The following is a 21,763-nucleotide window of genomic DNA, read 5'->3' on the forward strand; positions in this document are numbered from 1 at the left end:
TTTAAACCAAAGTCACTGCAAAACATTTTAAGCACTTCATTCTTCCTTCTGCTGTCGAGCTTTTTGAAGATGCTGATTTCATTTTCCAGCAGGATTTGGCACCTGCCCACACGGCCAAAAGCACCAAAAGTTGGTTAAATGAGCATGGTGTTGGTGTGCTTGACTGGCCAGCAAGCTCACCCAGACCTGAAGCCCAGAGAGAATCTATGAGGTATTGTCAAGAGGAAAATGAGGGAAAAAAAGAGACCAAAAAATGTAGATGAGCTGAAGGCCACTTCAAAGAAACATGGGCTTCCAGACCACCTCAGCAGTGCCACAAACTGACCTCCTCCATTCCACGCCGATTTGATGCAGTAATTAAAGCAAAAGGTGCCCCAACCAAGTATTGAGTACATAAACATACTTTCCAGAAGGCCAACAATTCACAAATTTTTTTTTTAAATTGGTCTTATGAAGTATTCTAATTTCTTGAGACTGGTGGGTTTTTGTTAAATGTGCGCCCAAATCATCACAATTAAAAGAACCAAAGACTTAAACCAGTCTGTGGGCATTGGATTTATTTAATACACGAGTTTCACAATTTGAGTTGAATTACTGAAATAAATGATTTTATGATTTTTGAAAATGATTTATTCCCCAAAATATTCTAATTTATTGAGATGCACCTGTCTATACAACTACAAAAAACAAACAAACAACTGGCAATACAATGAGAAGAAGGCCAACAAAATCTAAAAGTCACACACACACACACACACACACACAAACAACTTTGATTGCAAATTACATTACAGAGACAATACAATGAGAATAAAACAATCATAAACAAGGAAAGTGTCTAAATGCATGGATTTTCTTTAAATACTTCTCTGTATTTCAGTTTTATTTTATTCTTTATAGGCAAAAAGATTTCAGAAGTGAGTTTAATTCCATTTTAAAAAGGTGATAAGATGGGATTTGCAAATTGTTGTTTGCTAATTAAAAATTAACCATATATCAGAAATACTATGTTCCAGGGGTTTATTTTTATTATTATTATAATAAAAAAATAATGTCTTTAAACTAAAGAAATGTACAACATTGACAAAATCAAAAATATGTGAACCTATATCTGACCAAAATTGCTTTGTAAAAAAAATGGATGTGTTAATTTTTCCTCTACTTATTTAAAAAAGAACGTGACCCGTCAGGGGAAATTCTTTTACGCTACTAATCTAAGCCAGATCCGTGACGGACTGTAAAAAAAGGTCATAACCCCTGTCTTTGCTTGCATTCAGCTCACACTTTGTTGCCAGATCAAACCTAAATTACCAAAAATATGAATCCTTTGGAACAATTGTGGAGTAACTGCACGCTAGGTACAAAATATACAAATGAAAAAAAAAACATGATTTATTTTTTAAAGGATATTACATTCTTATAAAAGTCCAACAGGACAATAACACACGCGCGCGCGCACACACACACACGCACACACACACACACGCACAAATCGACATAAAATCAAAGGACTTGGCAACATGGGCTATAACGCTCGCAAGCCCTCGCGCACATGAGAAGCTTGCTGTGTGGAGCTGACTTTAGTAGTTGGAGAACGCAGCTGAAAGAAGCACATTCATTAAGACAGAGGAGCGATTCTTACACGAATGTTCAGTAAGTAGTTCAGTATGTCCTTGTAGTGAACGATTTGTCTTTCCGTCGTTTATAAATTGATCGTGCTGACATTGCAGACTGTGCATGACAAAAGTTTTATTGGTTTAACGTTACAGCTCCGTTTTTGGTTTGCGTAAAAACGACAACCTATCTCAAGCCAAACTAAGGCAAGTTTGTGCATTTAAAAGCATACAAATCGATGAAAGATGACATTGTTATAACGCGAATTTAAAACCTAGTCAATTTCCCGTGCCTTCTGTTATACAAGCGTGCTGATGTGACCGAATTAAGGGGTAACGTTACATTTTGATTCTTGAATTTTTCAATTTTGGTGCAAACGGTCACTGATAAAGCAATGTAAGGTGAACAACAATAGCCATGGAATTAAAGACAAACAAATAAATGTAACGTTAATTGCATTTTTTTTTTAGGCTGACAAGATCACAATCTTAATCCCATGCGAATCGACCATGTCAGTAATTTGTAAAATAAAAAAAATCCTATCCAAAATATGTTTAATTTCTAAATCACACGAGGTCCTCAGATAATAATAATAGGGTTTTAGTTTGACCAGCTACCAGTTAACTGGGTAATCGGGCTTATTTTTAGGATTCAGGGGTGACAAGTCTCCATTTGTATTTATCAATCTTGAAGTTATTACCAGACATGTTCACAAGCCCTTAAGTTCCGTGTCAAGTCTTATACCTTTTTTTTTAAATTATTATTATTAAATTATTATTTCAAATTATTTCAAATTAATAAAATGCCACCAGTGTTGGTGAGCACTGGAATATTATTATGATTTTTGGAAGTTAAGTGACACGAAGACTTGTCTGATTAAAGCAAGACTGTTGCTTGATGTTCAATTGTATAACCACACTTTTCCAGTGGGTAACGAACAAGCTTGCCTTCAGATGTGTCTCACATGTATAAGGCTTTTGTGTGTTTAGAGCAGAATTGTTGTGATGCTGCAGCACATATTCATAGACAGTGAGTAGGAAAAATAAGGTATTTGATGCTGTAAAAAGGAGAACATAACCTAATCGACAATTACTTGTTTTTTTGCAGTCTGTCCATTTCTAGAGTCGCAAGTCAATTTTCTTTTCTTTTCTTTTTTGTGAATTAAGTGTGGCTCAAAGTCAAGTCACAGTTCCATCTCTAGGTATGACCAGACAAAAAAAAGAAATTGGATGACGAACTCGCAAGACTAGTCTTAAGAATCTTATGACACTAAACTCAGAATTCTAACTTTTCTCACAATTTTAAGCTGTTTCCAAGATTTTTTTTCTCTCATAATTGAGTTTCCATAATTTTTTCTAACACCGTTTTAGTTATTTACTTGAATGAAGATTTCTTTTGGAAGTCTTCATGAAATCAGTTTATATAATTTCCTTTGTAAGCACACATTTCTAGTGGCTTGTTTAGGGTTAGGTTTCAAAATTGTAACAAAATTGTAACACCAATGAGCGGATGGTATTCAACCATTGGTTCCTATTAATGAATCTCTAACGTGTTCTGCACTCAAAGACCAGAATGTGAGTTAAAGAAAAAACAAGGACCTTCGTTTTAAAACATCTCCCAACATAACTCACCACCCGGGCGCCGCCATAGCGGCAACTCCTGGCGTGGATAAGAATTATATCGCCTTGGAGACTATCCAGAGATACAAGATCGAACTTCAAAGGAAAGACAAACACCCGCCCTTTTCACTCACGGCGCGAACACACATTCCACAGAACAGACACACACACATGTAACGAATCTTGACAGCAAATTACAAAAAGACGCATTGTTTCAGAGGAACAATCTTGCTTAGGAAAAATGTTTAATTTTGTCATTGCCATAAATTAGGCCAGTGGGCGGAAATCAACAAACAAAGAAGATTTTTCCCACCTCAATTTCTTACACTTCATTGGTTCATACGGAAAGATAGGCGTAAACCTACTTTTACATAAACAATAGGGCTGCAACTAATGATTATTTTGATAATCGATTAATCTGTCGATTATTTTTACGATTAATCGGTTTATGTATTTATATTTGAGTTTTTTTTAAAAATTTCCCCAAGTAAATTATTAATATAAGGGTCTTTATCATTCAGCATAGATTTTTAAGAGATTTTAACCATTTTGCATTGTTGTTTTATAATGTGTTAGTTATCCTTTGTCGAAGCCTTCTGCAATCAAAACACTGACCCATACGTACTCTAGCAAATTTCACAAGGAGATTTCAAATAATGTTTTCACCATGGCAGTCCTTAGAGCTCCTTAAGTAGTTTAACATCCTGAACAAAGCTTAAGGAATCTTTCAGAACATATTTTCACGAAGAATAAGGATAAAACAGAATAAAATTGCAGTGCATTGTATTTTATTTACTGGGAAACAGCTTTATAGCTTATGCTGTGAAATTGTAAACAATCTTTCGAAAAAAGTGTCAATGGCATGAAACCTGAATGGAGCTCCCAATTTAAAGTAAAATCCATCAGAAGGTTGTCCAGAAAAAAAAAATGGACACACAGAAAAAAACTGCTGTGTGAAAAAGAGTAGAGAATACTTAGGGAAAAAAGTGCATTTCAAATATCTTTAAACATTTACCTCTCTCATTCAGTCATAATTAGGCTGCACGACTGAATTTTAAACTGGTAAACGACATACTGATCACAGAACATGTTTGTAAAGCTTTGAATGTTAACTATTAAAAAGCAATGTTATCAGCTTTTAAGACTAAACATTTGCAAAAATTGTACTGGAGAATCTGCACAAATAAAAGTCTTAGGGGCCATTCACATATCGCGCCTAAAAATGTGTGGAAAATGCTAGGCGCACCGCTTTCTCCTCCTTTCCAAAGCGCTCAGGCAGTTGCGCCCCTGAGGCGTCTGCCTTTGCTAAGCAACCATGACGTGCTCTCTCCATGAAGACGCGGAAATTTCAGCATAAATGGATTTGCAGCTCTAAAAATCGCTTGCAGTGGCTCTGCTACTAAATTTATTTCAAAATGGAAATCCATATACAACTATGATCAGCTGTTCGTTTCATCTTGGCTGAGCTTTTAACATTGTTAGGGGAAAGGATGAAGCTGATTGGTTAGTTCTTGTCACATGACCCGCGGTGCGCTTGTGGCATTCTGAAAAGTTGAAATGTTTTTAACTCGATGCGGTGCGGACGCGCCTGGAAAAACGGGCTAAATTGTACTGTTCGTTTTGCTATATACTCGTATATACTCCGTGTGAATTGTATTTATTTACTCTTTAGTCTGTTTTTATTAAATACCATAATTTGCTTGAATTTAATCGTTTTATTGCTCATTGAGATCGAAGACCCTGAATCGTGTGATCTAAGCTACAAGCTTTGTTTTCTATTAATTAATTTGTAATCTAAGTAGTACAGACACAGAAAATATTGTTTTTCCTGATCAGAGGATTAATATTAATATTATTGGAGTTAATATTTCTTGGAGTTTGTAAGAAGGGTATTTTTATTGAATTTTGATAAGGAAGTCTTGCTTCCAGTTCGCAGGACGAACTAGATTAACTTCAATTCCAGAAAAGGTTACCTTTTAAATAATTAAATATTCCCTCTTTGGGTAATTTAATCTTTGTAATCAATAAGCATGTCATATTCATAGACTCATGAATATTCACTTCATTTGAGTTAATTATTCCCCAGAAAGTGATTGTTGCTACAGGGTTGTGGTTTAAAAAATGTTGGATTGTCTTTTGGGATTTGTTGTCTTTTGCCTTTTGGTGTGAATAAACATCAGGTATTGTTTGTGAGGACCATTAGGACAAGACATTGCCTTTTGTTTTAAATGCAAAATGGACTTTGCTCTGATGTAATGGGGGAAGGGTTTGCATGTGGTGCGTATTTTTTCCAAGCCAATGTTAACGGATCAGAGCGTTCACAATGCACACAGTCAGAGAGATTCGAGCTCTCACATTATTTTGATGTGCTTTCACGTTACAATAATGCGCTCTCGCTGCTGCTTCTGCACTACATACACGTACTTTATATTCACTGCAGACTGAGTATGTGTGAACTTGTATTAATGTATAACAAATATTAGGGGTGTAAGAAAATATTGATTCATGTATCGCAATATTTTGTTTGGTAATTACTCTGTCGATTCTCAAAAATGGAAGATTGATATTAAAAAAAAAAAAAAAAAAATCACAAGATTCATGGCAATTGTTTAATTGAGTTTATTTCCGACCGCTAGATGGGAGTCTCTGAACAAATCCTGACAATTTTTAATCGGGGAACCTCCTGGAAATGCAATTGGGCTAGTTTTGGACTAGTTTTCAGAAGCAAGTGGGCAGGATTTGTTTTGAAAACCTGGCAACCCTGATTTGAACGCACGTGCTGAGGATGTACTTCTAATCACAGGAGCGTCTTTACTGATGAGATGCACATGAAAATCTGATGCAAAAAATTTTAATCCGGGTCAGACGGTGGGTGGTATTTCATTATGCAAATTTATTCAGAGAATATAGGAAATGAAAATACAAATCATAACTTGCAAACAAGATTATTAAGTATCCGAACCAGCTTCAAATATAGAAAATACAAATCCAAAATTAATATAGTTTTAAAAGCAGTCCATATATGATGGACTTTGCCCATCTAAGATTAGTAAAAATGATTATAATATTCAAAATTAATCAAACTGTTAAGAATATATATTAAAATAATAATACAAAGTATATAAGAATACTTAGTATATCAAAAGTATAAACTGAGTTGAATAAACCTGTAAAAGGTCAAAGTATTCAAGTGAGCCCGGAATACAAGAAAAAGAAAAGATGAGAAAATGAAGCTCAGCTAGTATAGACTAGACTGAACTGAAAAGGGAGGGTGTCTGCATCTCTTTATATATTCCTTCAAAACAATTAAACCTTGTGACTTAAGCTGAAGTCACGTATCAAATAGATATGAGATATTGGTCATATGTCTCCGGTCCATATAAAAATACCCAGATTATACTCAGAGCACATAGCAAATTGACACGTGGCAGAAATCAGAATTTCGATGCACCAAAATCATTCAATTTTTGCACAGCCCTACTTTAAACTTATTTTGTGCGCCATTGATGGGGCTGCCTTATGCACACCTAAAATTTTAATGCAAACATTTATTTTTATTTTAAATTCGACGAATATTCAAAAATAGAATTATTATTTTTTTTTTTTTTGGACTGCCCTAATAGTGGAACCAGCAGAGGTAGAGTCGAGAGAAATCCCTAAATTCTTTCTTGATTAGAGCTTGTTTTGGTGTGGAAGGATCCTCATTTGGAGTCTATTTTTTATTTTATTTATTTATTTCTAACAAAATCAGGCTGAAATTTTGTTTCAGCAGTTCGAAACAGCTGACCAAAGCAAACTTTCTGGGGGTGTTCGTTTTGGCCCCTAAACTGCTTCAGCTTCCATTGGTCAGTGACGGTTATGCAATCGGTGGGTGTGTTCTGAAACTCTACCGTCTTTTTATTTTTATTTTTTCTCGGTTAATTTCTCGTTCCACAGGATCCGACAGGAGAAAAACATCTAGTCACTTGCAACATGAACACACTGAAGTCAAATAGCTAAGCTAACACAAATATATCCACATCTGTACAATTGCTCGCAGAGAGACTTTAAAGATTCAGAGAAAGCATTTAATTCCTAGAAAGAAATTGCAACGAAACGAGTTATGCACAAAGTAGAGAAACATCAGAGACAAATTTTCTAAAGCCATGAAAAGAATAAAAGGAAAGATATAAAATTATCCAGTTTAATAAAAAAAAATTAACACTAATAAAACATGGTAACAAACTGACTCCAATATTTTTGTCAACATCATGCTAAAGTTTCACACTTCTCATAAAGGACTGATTATCGAATGGTCTCTTTTTTTCTTTTTTTTCTTTTTTATATTGAAAACATGATACTTGACTCTGAACTGCTGCTAATCATTATTCCTTTGTCTATAATATTTTGATCATTGGGACCCGTCTCACACCTAGATTGCCTACACTTCTAAATTTCATTGTTGTGTTTAAGACGTCCATATGCACTGCAAATGCACCACAGACGGAGTGTGTGAACCTGGTATTACTGTTAGGTATATATTCTCAGTCTGTTCTGTTCTTTGGCTCCATTTAGGTGTGCTTTATTCTGATTGGTTCGAACAGCATACTGCGGGAGGTTGGGGCTCTGAAAATCCTGCTATAAAGTGGTTTAGAAATCACTCACCCTCCAATTGTGGTTTTATGACTATTTCAGTTAATTTCACAGCCCTAGATAAGAGCCCATAAAGTTGCAAAGATTGAAGTCTCATGCCTGCCCGCGAAAACAAACAGAGTCTGACCTGCCTTCAAACACTTCAGCTAGTTAGTGTGTTTACATAATGTTGAGAAGACGCTTTGTTCAAGGATACCACCAAAACACAATGCACAGCCCCTCAAGTTAGTTTACAAAATATATATATATATATATAATGTGGCAATTGGCTATTTTGTAAACTAACTTGAGGGGCTGTGCATTTAAGTTAGCCAAATAAATGTTTACATTTACATACTGATAAAAACAAGTAGAAAATGTTGATTTCATTCTCATTTTTACCAAAAGAAATCAGAGATCTGTGTGAACTCTCATGCACGTTCATGAGAGTACGAAAACTCTTTGTATTAAGCGGGAGTTTTCGTACTGTTATGCGTGTTTCGCGCTCATTCTTGTTGTGTGTGTGTGACTGACAGACAGCCTCCGTGGCGGGCATGCGAGTTCTTGCAGATCTCACAGGTAAAAGTCTTAATATCGCAAATTAGAAATGTTTGGTCAAATAAAATGTGCACGATAACATTAAGCAAATCTCTTCGCCATCGTCCCTCTTTATTATTAAGCAGGAGTTCACGTACAGTTAATGCATGTGCGTGCGCTCGTTGTGGTGTGTGTGTGTGTGTGTGTGTGACTGACAGACAGCCTCCGCGGCGTGCATGAGTTCACGCAGATCTCACGGACAAATGTCTTAATATGATTGCACTTTAGAAATGTTTGGCGAGATTAAATGTGCACGACAACATAAGCAAAAATAATAGTACATTATTTTTTTTCCCTCCAGTACCAAAAGCAGAACCGATACCGTCAGATCTTACTGATACTACGGTCTTTCATAATTTTATGGGTGCTCCGATCACAATCGGCCGATCGTTAATGCGCATCTCATCAGTAAAGCCGGTTCTCTAATCAGCGGTTAATTCCATCAGGTGCGTGACTTCATAGAGCAGCTGTTACTACACAGAGCCGTTGTTAACTGGGAAGATGCGCCAAAAAACGCTGAAAATGAAGAGGATTTGCGCATCTGGCCGATCGTGATCGGAGCACCCCTACATAATTTAGCCCCGGGGCCAGTTTAATACCGGGTTTCGATACCCATCCCTACCGGTGATTGTGTGGTAACTAGAGACCATTAATTTAAATGACAATCGATCATGGTGTAGCATATGCTTTGGATCATGTAAGATTGTTTGGGCTTCATACCTTAGAAATTCCTTTTAGCCTTGTGACTAGGCTTTTTGCGATAGTCGGTGTTACCGGTGATACACGTTGTTTAACCCACCTACCGGTCATAGCACTTGACCACCGGCACCGTCCCCATCGTGTTGAAGTTTTAACCTATAGCAATAAAGCACTTAATTCAGTTAGTGACCTACGTGCCTTCATAATTTAGCGTAAGCGGAACGAGCGCCGCAGTAAAGCAGCAGGTGTCTGATTTCACTTATCATTTGAGGAGAGTGAGGCGAGCTAACTGGCAAAGGATGGCGCAAGATGTGGTTTCAAAGCGAAATGCAAAAGCACCTATTTGGAAATATTTTGGATTCAAACCAAATGCCAACAGGGATGTGTTTGATTTTCGTTCGTTGCATATTCGATGGTTGTGCGGTGTTTTTGTTTTTTTTTGCTTAAAAGGGCAGGCACTTTATTTAACGAATAGTGAATTTTATATAATTTATATAATAGTAATATTTTATATAATTTCTTGTTTGATACTTGCACGATGTGTGCAGTGGTTCGTTTTGTTAATAAATGCACTTTAAAGGTGTTTCATAAGTGCTTTTGTTTAGTTTTTGCATGGTGTGTTAAGTTATTATTCATTTTGCAATAAAGATGTGTGTAATACAAGCGAGTGTCTTATTGTTTTGTATATTTTTAAGAAAAAAATAAATTAACCCATGGTTAATTCAAACAAATGCTACTGAATTGCCGCTAATTAAAGTGAAAGTAAATTGAGACGTTTGCATGTCTGCACGACCGCATTTTCGGCCACCCGAAATCCCCGACACACAATCCCGGTGACACCGGGATTAGCGTTTTTTTCACACGTCGATTAACCGGTGGAAAAAATCTGTCACCGCAACATCCCTACTTGTGACATTTGCATATCAATTATAGACATGGCCTCACATCCTACATTTATGGGTGCTAAATTGCCAGGGGGGTTCCCCACCCCCACTATCAAGATGATGTTAAACCGCAATTCTCTGCAAATGACCCGTGTGTCAGGCACCAATGGCCAGACTAAACCAGTGGTATTGTCTCTACAATTTCAAAACACCTCACACGCACACACATAAAGATGTTTTCTTTATTTTAGACTATAATAAATTAGTTACAAATGCATCTGGTGTCAGTATGTTTCCCTATTACACATAGTCACCACTGTTTATTTGCATTAGTTAAGCTCTAAATCCTAATAGTGACGTGACATTCAGCCAAGTATGGTGACCCATACTCAGAATTTGTGCTCTGCATTTAACCAGGCGGCAAGGAAGTCGACCGGAAGTTGAAGTCGGCCAGGTGCCACCATCTTGTAGCAGAACTTCACTTGCGTTAGCATCCCATTGACCTCCCATTCATTTTGGCGTCACTTTGACAGCGAATATTTTTTTTTTTTTTTTTTTTTTTATTTTACCAGGTGATGTCCCATTGAGATGGTCAAATCTCTTTTATAAGGGAGCCCTGGAATAACTTAACATCTGAGGCGTTTAAAGACTCCGTTTGTCCATTATTTATTTCTAAAGATACACGACAATGTATAAAGGGCTCCATTACCTTCTATGTTACATTATGGCCCCGTAGAAACAGTTTTTGTAAAAATAGGCTAACGATTGCGTCATAACCATGCGACTCTGTCGCATTACCGTACAGACAGGAGGAGAAGCTCACTGGCAATTAACCTAATATGGCGTACTGGCGTTACATTTTAAAATACTATATAAAATAATTAATCCGAATACTTACTCCTGCTCACTCACGCCAAAAAACTCCCCGCTCAAGCTCGCCGTCTCTGCAAGATTAACGATGGCAGTTTGCACGCACAGCTACTAGAAGCTGTACGTCTGTCAGACAGGTTGCTGACGTAGTCAAGCTTCGTTTGAGTCTGCGCGTCAGAAACGGAAGTGCTAAAAAACGCTAAAAACGGGCTTCACTTATCTCAATTGAGTTCCAATGGGGTCGCTGTGTCCATTTCTTTTACTGTCTATGCATTTGACCCATCCAAAGTGCACACACACAGAGCAGTGAACACACACACACACACTGTGAACACACACCTGGAGCAGTGGGCAGCCATTTATGCTGCAGGGCCCGGGGAGCAGTTGGGGGTTTAATATGTACTAAATGATCTGCTCTTTATTCCTTAAACCATGATGTACTCTTTGATCATGCATACTCTTTGAAATGCATCATACTATTTGTACCATATTTTGGTTAAAACTACATCAGTTAATCGCGATTGTCAAAAAGCATGCAAATGAGGTGTCTCATGGACAAAGAAACATTTTCCCGCCGAAACTATACGCCTTGTTACTGGTCAATCTAATCAAATAGAGTTTTTATCTGGTTTCCCTGCCACACCTTTCACAGCCAAAAAGTGGCTTCTCTTAACTTGTGGTTCCCTTTAGAAACCCATCACCTTGGACACCTCGCGACTCCCCTTCCGGGGAGTCAGTTTTCAGCAACTTTGTTTATTCACTTCAGAGCAATAAACCAATGAATGAAATGACGAAGGTTTTACTCCTAACAGGATTCCACAAGAATTTACGCATTATACATGCACCGGGACACTTTACTCAGCCACTACAGAACCAATGCAAGTAACCGCGCGTTAACGAATTAGATGCCCTTCTAGGCGTTGACCCCTTTTAATTAAGGTGATGAGATTCTTTGATGGTTCTTAACAGGTTGTGATTTAGTTTATGAGTAAATACTTCCATGACTCCCCACTCTCGTGTGCGCGAGCGATCTCTATTCATGCTCTCCTTGCGTTGGCATCGGTTTTAATGTGTGTATGTTTGTGTCTAGTCAGATGTTGCATGTTCCCCTGTAGTGTAGTTTAATAAACGTCCATATGTAATCAGACATGGTTGTCTATGTTTGCTGCTCACAGGACAAGGTCAGTTTAACGTTCCGGTTTTGTTACATGCTCTGGGAGCAATGTATTTGTAGTAGTGGTGGGCCGTTATCAGCGTTAATGTGCTGCATTAACGTGAGACTCTTATCGGGCGATTTAAAAAATAAATAAATAAAAAGATATCGCCATTAATCTATTCTCAAAGTTGGGTTGGGAGCTGGGTCTGTACTAGGCGAGCTATGATGACTTTCACCTTGATATTTTAGTGCGGGTGTATGTGGAACAGAATTGCACTGTAGGGGGCGAGAATGAGTCTTTGAATCTGTGTGTATGACTACTGTGAAATTACCACATCAAACGTGACGTGCTAACAAGGATGCAGCGGAAGCCGCCGGGTTTGCTTCAGGGATTTTTTTTTTTAAGAAGCTTCCCAAAGGAAACCTCGACAAGACACACGCCTGTTTCACATATAATCTGTCTGCAGTGCGTATGCAGTCCATGTGCGTTACGTATGTGGTGCTGAAGCAGCACTGACTCATACTCATTGTGCTTTCACACAGGACGCGTTTGCAGTCCGCTACTCAGTACGTAAATGATCGCTGCACTGCTGCAGATACAATGCTCCTGGAACACACTGACGGACCGCAACCGCGTGATCCGTTAACATGGGTGCGTTAAAAAATCCGAAACGCATTCGCACTGTAGACGGAGTATGTCTGAAACAGGCGTAAGGTTGTTTGCACCTTGTGCAATGTGGAATTAGTTTACAGCCTTCTCGAGCACTTTGTGATGCATTTTGGAAACAGGAGATGAGCCCCTGGTCTAATGCACCACCTGGCTTGAGAAACCCGGTCTAAAAGACTTACTTTTAGTCATTATTTTATTTGGGTAGCACACATATTCTGAATGCCTTTGGCAGAATTCAAATTAGCCATTTTAATCTAGATTAATTCCAAGATCATAGTGAGATTAATCTAGATTAAATGCCCACCACTAATTTGTAGTAAAATTATTTTTTTGTGGCCAGAGAAATAAGTACACTCGGAGTTAATAAACTATTAACACGGTCTACCCTGCGGACAAACAAATCATTTTATTGTACTATTAATGCTACAAATAATTCCTGAAGATGAATGTAATAACCCGTTATGATTGTTCATCTCACTTTAAGATAATTTGTTACAATGGAAATTATCTAAAATTGACATCCCTAGTAGACATATTTTGGTTTACAAATTATATTTTTTCATCAGTTAGTCATGTTAGCACTCGGCTAATGTAGGCTATCCACCATTGTGTTCACAGTTTAACAGCTGTCCACGATTCGCTTGCATAAGTGTTTTTGTATTTTGTCATTATTATGAGAACCGATTGGAGCACAATATTGTTTTATGTAAAGGTGCTTTGTCAATGGTAGCGCTGGCTAACTGCCTCAAGGACTCCTCTCTGTGCCAATCACAACAGGCTTGGCCAGCTGACCAATCAGAGCAGAGTAGGTGTATGGAAAGGTGTTGTTTGCTCTGTACTTGCTTGAAATTAATCATTTTGGAATCATTGGCAAATGACTCTGTCATTTTCTCAGAATATGCATTTAATATTAATGTTTTCCGATGCATTTAAACCTGTTGTAGGGGACTCCAACACAATATTAGGATTTAAACCTACAATATTAGGATGCTTTAAAATACCATATAACATGCTCCTTAAGACTCGTCCACATCCTCCTAAAACGGCTCATTTAGACACGCCCCCACATATCTACGTCACAGGTGGGGGAAATTTGCATAACATTGGAAAACACTGCACCACAAACGTGGATTTTTCTTTTTATAACCTTAAACCACAAACAAATTGCATTACACCAAATACACAATGTTCATTTTAGCAACAACATATGACCTCTCTAAAGTGCTCAATAATTATAATAATAATAATATAGGTTGAGCTACAGGTGATCAGCCTTCTAGGTAATTTAAAATGTTAGAAAATATAGAAATATATCATATAGAAAATCAAATATGGAAATCTTTTGGCAGCTCGTTGATACCAAGCCACTTATTTGTACAGATTTCATTCATTTGATAGCTTGCATCGTTCTTTGACATCTGTAATGGTAAGGAATCTTCAACTTGGTTCATTCAAGTAAAGGTATTTATATAGCATCAACAATATAGCAGTTTTAGCTTTTATCCTATGTCAGTACCACTAGTGAAAGAGACTAATGATTATTTGCAGCTCCTCAAACATGCCACATATTTACATCATTTTAAAAGTATCTAAGAATAAAACGCGAGAATGATTCTTCTATATTTATTAGCCTACATTCAGCATAAATCACAATTGATAATGGATATAGACATGTATTTTTCTGGTATCAAGGTGATGATGTTAAGGCTCACTTTGTCTCTTTGTGAGAGACTTCAGAATAAATGAGCATAACGGCACACATAAAGAAACTCGGAAACTGAGGTAAAACATTTTAATTTCTAGTTTATTCATAACATGATATAGTTAAGTAACCTACCGTAAAAAGACTAGTGCTGCGTGCACATTTTGAGTGTTCTTTGATCACAAAATTCAAGACATGGGGGCAGAAAATGTGTATAGCTAATCAATTTCACATAAAGAGTGCCTGTTTTTTTTTCACATATTTCGCACAATTCTGCACAATTTCGACAAAAAAAAAATTCCAAACAGCCACAGCACTGTTGTGCGTCTCTGAGCAACATGAAGGTGTTTAGTTCCTGAATGAATCTATCATTTGAATTATTCAGTTCAACTCTTAACAGTGACTTGCTGCAACCTATTGGTGGTTTTAATTTCAAATTTAAAGTACCTTTTTATTTAATTTAAAATATCAGTGTTCAATGTTTTGTTTAATTTATCAAAACTTTATGAATTTGTAAAAATAGGCCTTTGCAAAGTATGTAAAAGCTGATAGAACACTGAAAATATTGCTTCATGATAAATTGTTTACACCAACAAAAATCTCGTTGATGTGGTGCTTTTAAGGGGATATTTTGCATTTGTTAATAGTTCAATGTAGCCTATATCTTAGTCATAAATATAATTTATTACATTGATTATTTTTTCCTTTTGTTGAACATATATATTACATAATTACATTACATTTCATATAAGGTGGTATTAAAAAGGTAAAGTCTTAAATGTAACTTCATGTCTGTTGTAACTAATATTTATATTACTTTCTATGCATATATGGTACTGTGTCATTTCTGAATACTTCGGTTTGATGTCCAGGACAGCTGGACTCATTGCTCATATAAGAAATATGATCCAACGTCCTCAAAGTTGAGAATGCTTTGGTAATGCACTCTCTGTGACTCCCTGTGTCTGCTCATTTATTTTACCAGGCCTGCATTGCAATGGAAAACCACAGATGTTTACTGATAGATTTAATAACCGATATAATAAACTTCCAAATGGTTAATCTAACACCAGTGAATGATCTTGTTATACTAATACTACTAAATGTACTGGTATTTTGTTACCCTAATTTTTCTTTTATTTATTACAGAGATGTGATCATTCCACTTCTACATTCTGTCTGGAGATACAGTTGAACATTCAGTAGCATGCAAGCAAATTCACAACATTCAGGACAACTGCGAAATGTGCATGGAGAAGCAACTACACCTGGAGAAGGAATGAGCCAGAACTTTTACCAGCTATGTTTACCACTTCACACTGGAAGTCCTTCATATACTGGACAAACTGCCACTGGAAATTACTTAACCTGCACAATTCAATCGGCAACCAGTGACCAGAATTTGGCTAGTGGCGTTCAAGCTACAAAAGGCACAGAGCTTGCACAAGAAAATCTGCTTAATTCAAATCATACGTTGTCGACAGGAAAACAGGACTCCCAAATTATTTTGTGGAACATGCCCTCTAATTGCCAGATATTCCTACCATTTAACAACACAAATCTACAAGGTGCTCCCAACAAAAATGGGCTAAACATGTCACATTGTGCCTTTAACTCAACTAACATGTTATACATGCAACAGCAACCTGCCTTGTCAGCAGTTGGTCCAAATAATTCGCAACAATTAAAAAGAATAGATACTCAAAGTCTTCATGAAGGTAGAATAAATGTGAACACAAGCAACTTGAATAGCAGGCAGCACTATGCAAATGCTCCTACTAATTTGCCAATAGACTCCTCAAAAAAAAGGACAAGCTTGCCACCTGACCTAAATTATTGTTCTCCAACTGAAAATGCACATCATGGCCAAAGTAGTTTGTTTGGTGGATACCTTTGCAAGTTGCTGTTTACTGAGAAATCAAGTAATGATAACGTGCAAATGCTTTCTACCTGTGCACAGAACCTGCAACCAATTAATGCTGCTCAGAGAGCTGTTGCCGTTGTCCCGCCATTGTCTCCGATAGGAACAGCACCTGTTATTGTGTTGGACAAATCTGATAATGTGAAAATGAATGTAAGCCCTATGCAAGAGACTGTACACCATCAACCAAATATTCCAGATCCTCTGGTGACCAACACTAATCTGATGTACCAAACGGGAGAACCAAATGATCTAACAAGTAAGCATCAACGATCAAATTCTGCAGAGCCAAGGCTGAATGAAGGCCCTTTCAATGTAGTTGGAGCCAAGAGTCCAGTTTTGGCTAATGAATCAACTAACCAAAGTCTCAGTTCATGTTCCCCAAACCTGAAGTCTGTGGTATCAGAGCAAAATGAGTCTGTTCCAGCTCAAATGCAAAATGAACCTATTGAAAAGACAAATAAAAACTGTACGGTCATGGACAAGAAAACAATTGACCCGGACACTGTTCCTTTTATTGAATGGCCATTAGATCGATTGCAGACCTTAATGGCCGTGATTCAGCAATTGGAAAATGGGGATCAGAAGAACATCCACAAAACTGATCCTGGGAAGGATATCTTAAAGCTTTACTGGAATGGGGATACTCGCAAGTTTTCTGAAGCTGTAGAAAGCGGCATATATCAAAGCATAATGGAAGAAGTTTATATTTACTCTCCAATGAACGAGCCTGTGATACTGAGGCAGATTGTAAATGATGCGCGTAGCAAAGTCATTGAGAATTTTCAAGTTTTAAAACACAACGAAGCACCACTGAAGATGACGTACACGTCATCCTGGTTGAATCTTAATGAAAACGTTGATGACATCGACAAGGAATGTGGTTATTCTTGGTTCTATAAGTCTTTTCAAAATCTCCCCGAACACGAAGCACAAAACTCTGCATTTGAAGCTCCAGGCAAATTGCAAGAAGCCACTGAAAAGCCATCATTGACTGGGACTAAACAATTACCATCAGCAGTGGAGAACAAAGTACAAGCAGACGAACCAACGTCAACCAATGAGAGTCTACATGAAAACATACCGGTTTCATTTAATGGACCATCTCCACCTGTGGCTAACATCTGCTCACCGAAGCATAATTGTCAGGTTACAGAACAAACCAACAGTCAACCAGTTACTACAAATTTTCTGGAGGCCATGGTGGATTTGGATGAACAAGGTGTCCCTACTGGAAAGTCAAGTTTGGATAACCAATTTGGAACCAAGAGTGTTGTGTTGCCCAAATCAACTAGCCAAAGTGACAATACAAACTCTACAAAGCCCGTTCATGTGGTTTCAGAACAACAGGAGATTGTGTTATCTTCTCAAATGCAAGTTGGATCCAGTCAAAAAATGCTTCATGACTGTGCCGTTCTTGATAAAAATGTAAGGTGTAAGACCACGCCAAAACCTAGTCAAGAAACTGCTGTGCACTTGAACGAAGTGGAGACTAACAAGATGGATGCTTCAGTCACGAAGATGAACGTTCCTTCTCATGAAATGGCTAGACAGTGCTTTGCTAATGAGATGAAAGGACATCAAGTCATTGCTGCATTTCCAGACAAGCATGATGCACCCTTAATGAACACATCAGAACAGTGTAAATCATCTCTAGCTGAACATAATCTGAATACAGACAAAGTACAAGAAGAACAAATCTCCTCAAAGAAAAATATGTATGTTGAGATTTGTGAAGAATCTCCTGTTCCCACGAATGCTCAGTCTCCATCAGTGATTGATAACGGCCTTCCGAAGCTTAATGAACAACCACCAAATACTGTTAATCCACTGAAGGGCATGACAAATCTGGTGAGGACACTGAAAAAACGAAATGTTTCATTAATAAAGTATAAAAAATTATTTGAGAAGCATGGTGGTTTTAAAAAGCATAAACTGTCATCTAGAACATCAAAACTGGTCACCAGTTTTGGCAGCCGTGTTGGAGCCCAGAGTCCAATTTTGATTGAGGACTCATCCAGCCAAAGTGACTGTTCAATCGAAGAACCGACGCTTAATCCTGTGGTTGAAAAACAGCTGTTTGTTCCATTACCCCAAGTGCAAAATGAATCCAGTGAAATGATGCTTAACAGTAAAATTGATAAGACCCTAAGATGTGAGACTGATCCAAAACCTTGTCAAGAACTTTCCATACAAATCAGTGATGAGCCGTTTGATGAGATGGATGCTTCGTCTTCTTTTAAGCTTGATGTTCTCACTCAAGAAGTGGCTAAACAATGTTTTGCTGAAAATAAAGACATTGCTCCAACACCAAAGAATCTAATATTAAGGCTGGATGACCCTCTTTGTAATCAAACCAAAAGTCCAGGGTTGGCTGATGGATCCACCAGGCAAATTGACTATGGAAGTCCGCCAAAACTTTATCCTGTGCTCAAAGGACCATCTCAAATCCGAAATGAATCTGATGAAGAAATGCCTGAAATTGACTGTGTACTCACAGATGACTGTGTGAGATGTGAGACCGATCCAAAACCCAGTCAAGAACTTTCTATAAACATGAATGAAGAGGAGCTTGTTGAGATGGATGCTTTAGCTTCTATTAAGATTAATGTTCTCCCTTATGAAGTGGCTATGCAATGCTTTGCTGATCAGATGATGGGAGATAAGGACATTGCTGCACCACCAGAGACGATACAAAAGGCCTGTTTGTTGATTTCACGCACAGACACTGTATCAACAAAAGAAGAGATAATAATGAGGAGGTTGGTAGGGACTGATGGAGCAAAAAGTCCAATGAGCCAAAGTATTTCTGCGACTCCACCAAAACTTGATCCTGTGATTAAGGAACCATCTCAAGTGCAAAATAAATCCAAGGACGAAATGCCTGACATTCACTGTATGCTCACAGATGAGAGCGTGAGATGCGAGACTGATCCAAAGCCTAGTCAAGAACTTCCTGTTAACATCAATGAAGAGGAGACTGAGAAGATTGACTGTTTAGACTCTATTAAGATCGATGTTTTCCCTCAAGAAATGGCGGCGCTTTGGTTTGCTGGCGAGACCAAAGACAAGGACTTGCTCAAAGACACTTCAGTTCATAATTCCACTGAGGACCAGGTAAAGGTTCAAGTTCTGGAACTCAAGTCTGAAAAAGAAGTGCTCCTAGAAGATGTGAAGCCAGAAGAGAGGAAATATCCAAGTTCTGGTGGTGTACAGTTGGAGTCTTTCTGTTGTCTTGCTAAATGGTTTCAAACTTTAGAATCTGGAAATGGCTCGTTGTGCGTGTGCCAGATAAAAGCCGAGTCGAGGGAGAATGAGATTAAAATTGAGGCCCACAGCACAAGTTTAGAGGTGCGGGATGAAAAAGACAGTCCAGGTGAATCTGAACAGGTGGACATGAATGCTGCTGCTCTGGAAAGAACAGATGATTCTGAAGCCACAGATGATTCTGATTATGAATACCCACTGCTGCATGATCCTACTACAGACAAGACAAAGATTACGAAGGATATATTAAGTTCTGAAGAGGTCTCTAAGCCAGAGACTGAAACTTCAGAGCAGAAAAGAAAGGAATCGCCCACAAAATGTGCAACAAACATGACTCCTATGAATGAGATTGAGCAAGGCACCCCAGCTCCTGATTTGGAGACTACCACTGTATGTCTTGCACTGTATGGGTCGTCTTCTGAAAAAGGAAACCAACTAAAGCTAATTAAAAGATTCAAAGAGAAATCAATTTGTGAAGAACCCCGGAAAACTCTTCAAGTTATCGTAAGCTCTCACCAGAAGTTTAAAAACAACAGCAGGTCAAAGAAGCGCAAATTTGTGGAATCAGAAGATGAAGATGCTACTGACAGGAAAGCGCGCTTACAAAGAGCATCCTTGCAAAATCTGGTTCAGCGTAAATCCTTGCCCTCGCATCCGCATCCGGTTTCTGGACTCCGCAAAAATAGACTTTCATCTACCTCATTCAGAAAACTGCTCAGTCAAAGTGCTAATGTGCAAGGGCTAATGCGAAAGAGACAGCATAAGCATACAACGCAACAAATTTCAATGAATAAATATATAGTTAGAGGGAAGACTGTGCCATCCAATTTATTGCATTCACCCGATAATGTGAAGAAAAGTAAATATGAGTTGGGGAACCCTGCTTTGATGCCATTGGATGAGGGTCCTACTTTGGAGTTCAAAGTATTGCCAGAGACTTTTAGCTTGGAAGACGGAGCTGAACTTAATGGCGCTCAAGCCGACACATCACAGACTTTGCAAAATGGTAACTTCTGAAAATATATACTATTATTTATGCTGTACCTAATGTTTACTTACAAATCTTGTTCGTTTTTCTTAAGAGACGTCAGGCAAGGAAGACAAAGCCAAAAGGATGAAAACTAGCCATGTGCCAACCCAAGGTATTGGACCGAGGATTCATCTTGTTAATTCGAAATGAAATGTTTTTATTAGCCTCTTAATAAAGTAAAGGTGCAATTCCCCATTTTTTAATATTGATTAATGAACTGAATCACATAATATTGTTTGGCAGGTAGTTTTCCACTCATCTAAATGGCTTTGTGCTTGTCTATCTATCTGCAGGTGTCTGGAGTTTCAGTCCCTTGAAGAAAAAGTGCACTCAACCCATCGAGGACACTGACGTCTCGGACTCATGTAGCCTCTTCCAAGAGTTCAAAAAGAAATATCAAGAAAAGAAGGATGTTGCCTCCAAGCAGAACCAATAACAGTGAAAGAGCTTGATTTATTTTATTTTTTCTTCTATTAAAGTGAAAGCAAATGGGCTTATTTTGTCATGTGTTTAATTCCTGTGAATGTTAAACCTAAACTGATACGATATGCAAGTGTTCAAATACATTTTTACTGTTTACTTGAACTTAATTATTTGTTTTGTTATAAATGCATCATTTGCACAGCTCATCCAGTTCAACAGCTGCTAGTCATCCAGTATTTGTTTACCAGTTTTATGCAATAACTACAATTGAGAAACCTCTTTGTCATGAAAGTAATTTTTTCCCTCTGTATATTAGTGTTTTCTTTTTTTGATTACACTGGTTTGTAAAAATGTGACAGTCTATTTTTGTACGATTTTATAAGATATTTTTTAATAAAATCATCTGGTTTCAAATACATTTAATTTTGCTCCTGGTTTTTAAGCTCTGCTAAACCGTGTTTCACCGAGGGCAGTGATAAAACAAGTGAACACTATTTTAATAGCTATTTCAGAGAGCATAAGTATGACCTATTAAACAATAATAAAATATTTATTTTGAGGCTTTTGTAGATCTCCTCCAAACGGTGCAAGAATTTCAAACATTAACGCAAAACACGTGTAAATGTAAAATGAATGCATAAAAATACAATAATTTTAAAAATATCAATTCCGCGAACGCTTCTGTTTGTCGCTTATGAAT

The 21,763-nt window shown here is 37.6% G+C and overlaps 1 protein-coding gene across 1 annotated transcript; it reads left to right on the forward strand.

Annotated features, from left to right (window-relative positions):
* The first annotated feature begins 1,537 nt into the window (after positions 1 to 1,537).
* Positions 1,538 to 21,453, forward strand: LOC113043458 (uncharacterized). Its single transcript, XM_026202869.1, has 4 exons — positions 1,538 to 1,653; positions 15,572 to 20,616; positions 20,693 to 20,752; positions 20,934 to 21,453. The coding sequence occupies exons 2-4, from the start codon at positions 15,630 to 15,632 to the stop codon at positions 21,074 to 21,076; spliced, it is 5,190 nt and encodes a 1,729-aa protein (XP_026058654.1). The 5' UTR covers positions 1,538 to 1,653; positions 15,572 to 15,629; the 3' UTR covers positions 21,077 to 21,453.
* The last annotated feature ends 310 nt before the right edge of the window (positions 21,454 to 21,763 follow it).

This window comes from Carassius auratus, chromosome 25 (genome assembly GCF_003368295.1).
Source record: "Carassius auratus strain Wakin chromosome 25, ASM336829v1, whole genome shotgun sequence".
NCBI classification, from domain to species: Eukaryota; Metazoa; Chordata; class Actinopteri; order Cypriniformes; family Cyprinidae; genus Carassius; species Carassius auratus.

Excerpts from the sequence above, each read along its gene's own strand:
- LOC113043458 (XM_026202869.1), top strand. The coding sequence starts at position 15,630 with ATGCAAGCAAATTCACAACATTCAGGACAACTGCGAAATGTGCATGGA. Across the intron at positions 20,617-20,692 it reads ATCACAGACTTTGCAAAATG|AGACGTCAGGCAAGGAAGAC; the intron begins GTAACTTCTGAA and ends GTTTTTCTTAAG. Across the intron at positions 20,753-20,933 it reads TAGCCATGTGCCAACCCAAG|GTGTCTGGAGTTTCAGTCCC; the intron begins GTATTGGACCGA and ends ATCTATCTGCAG.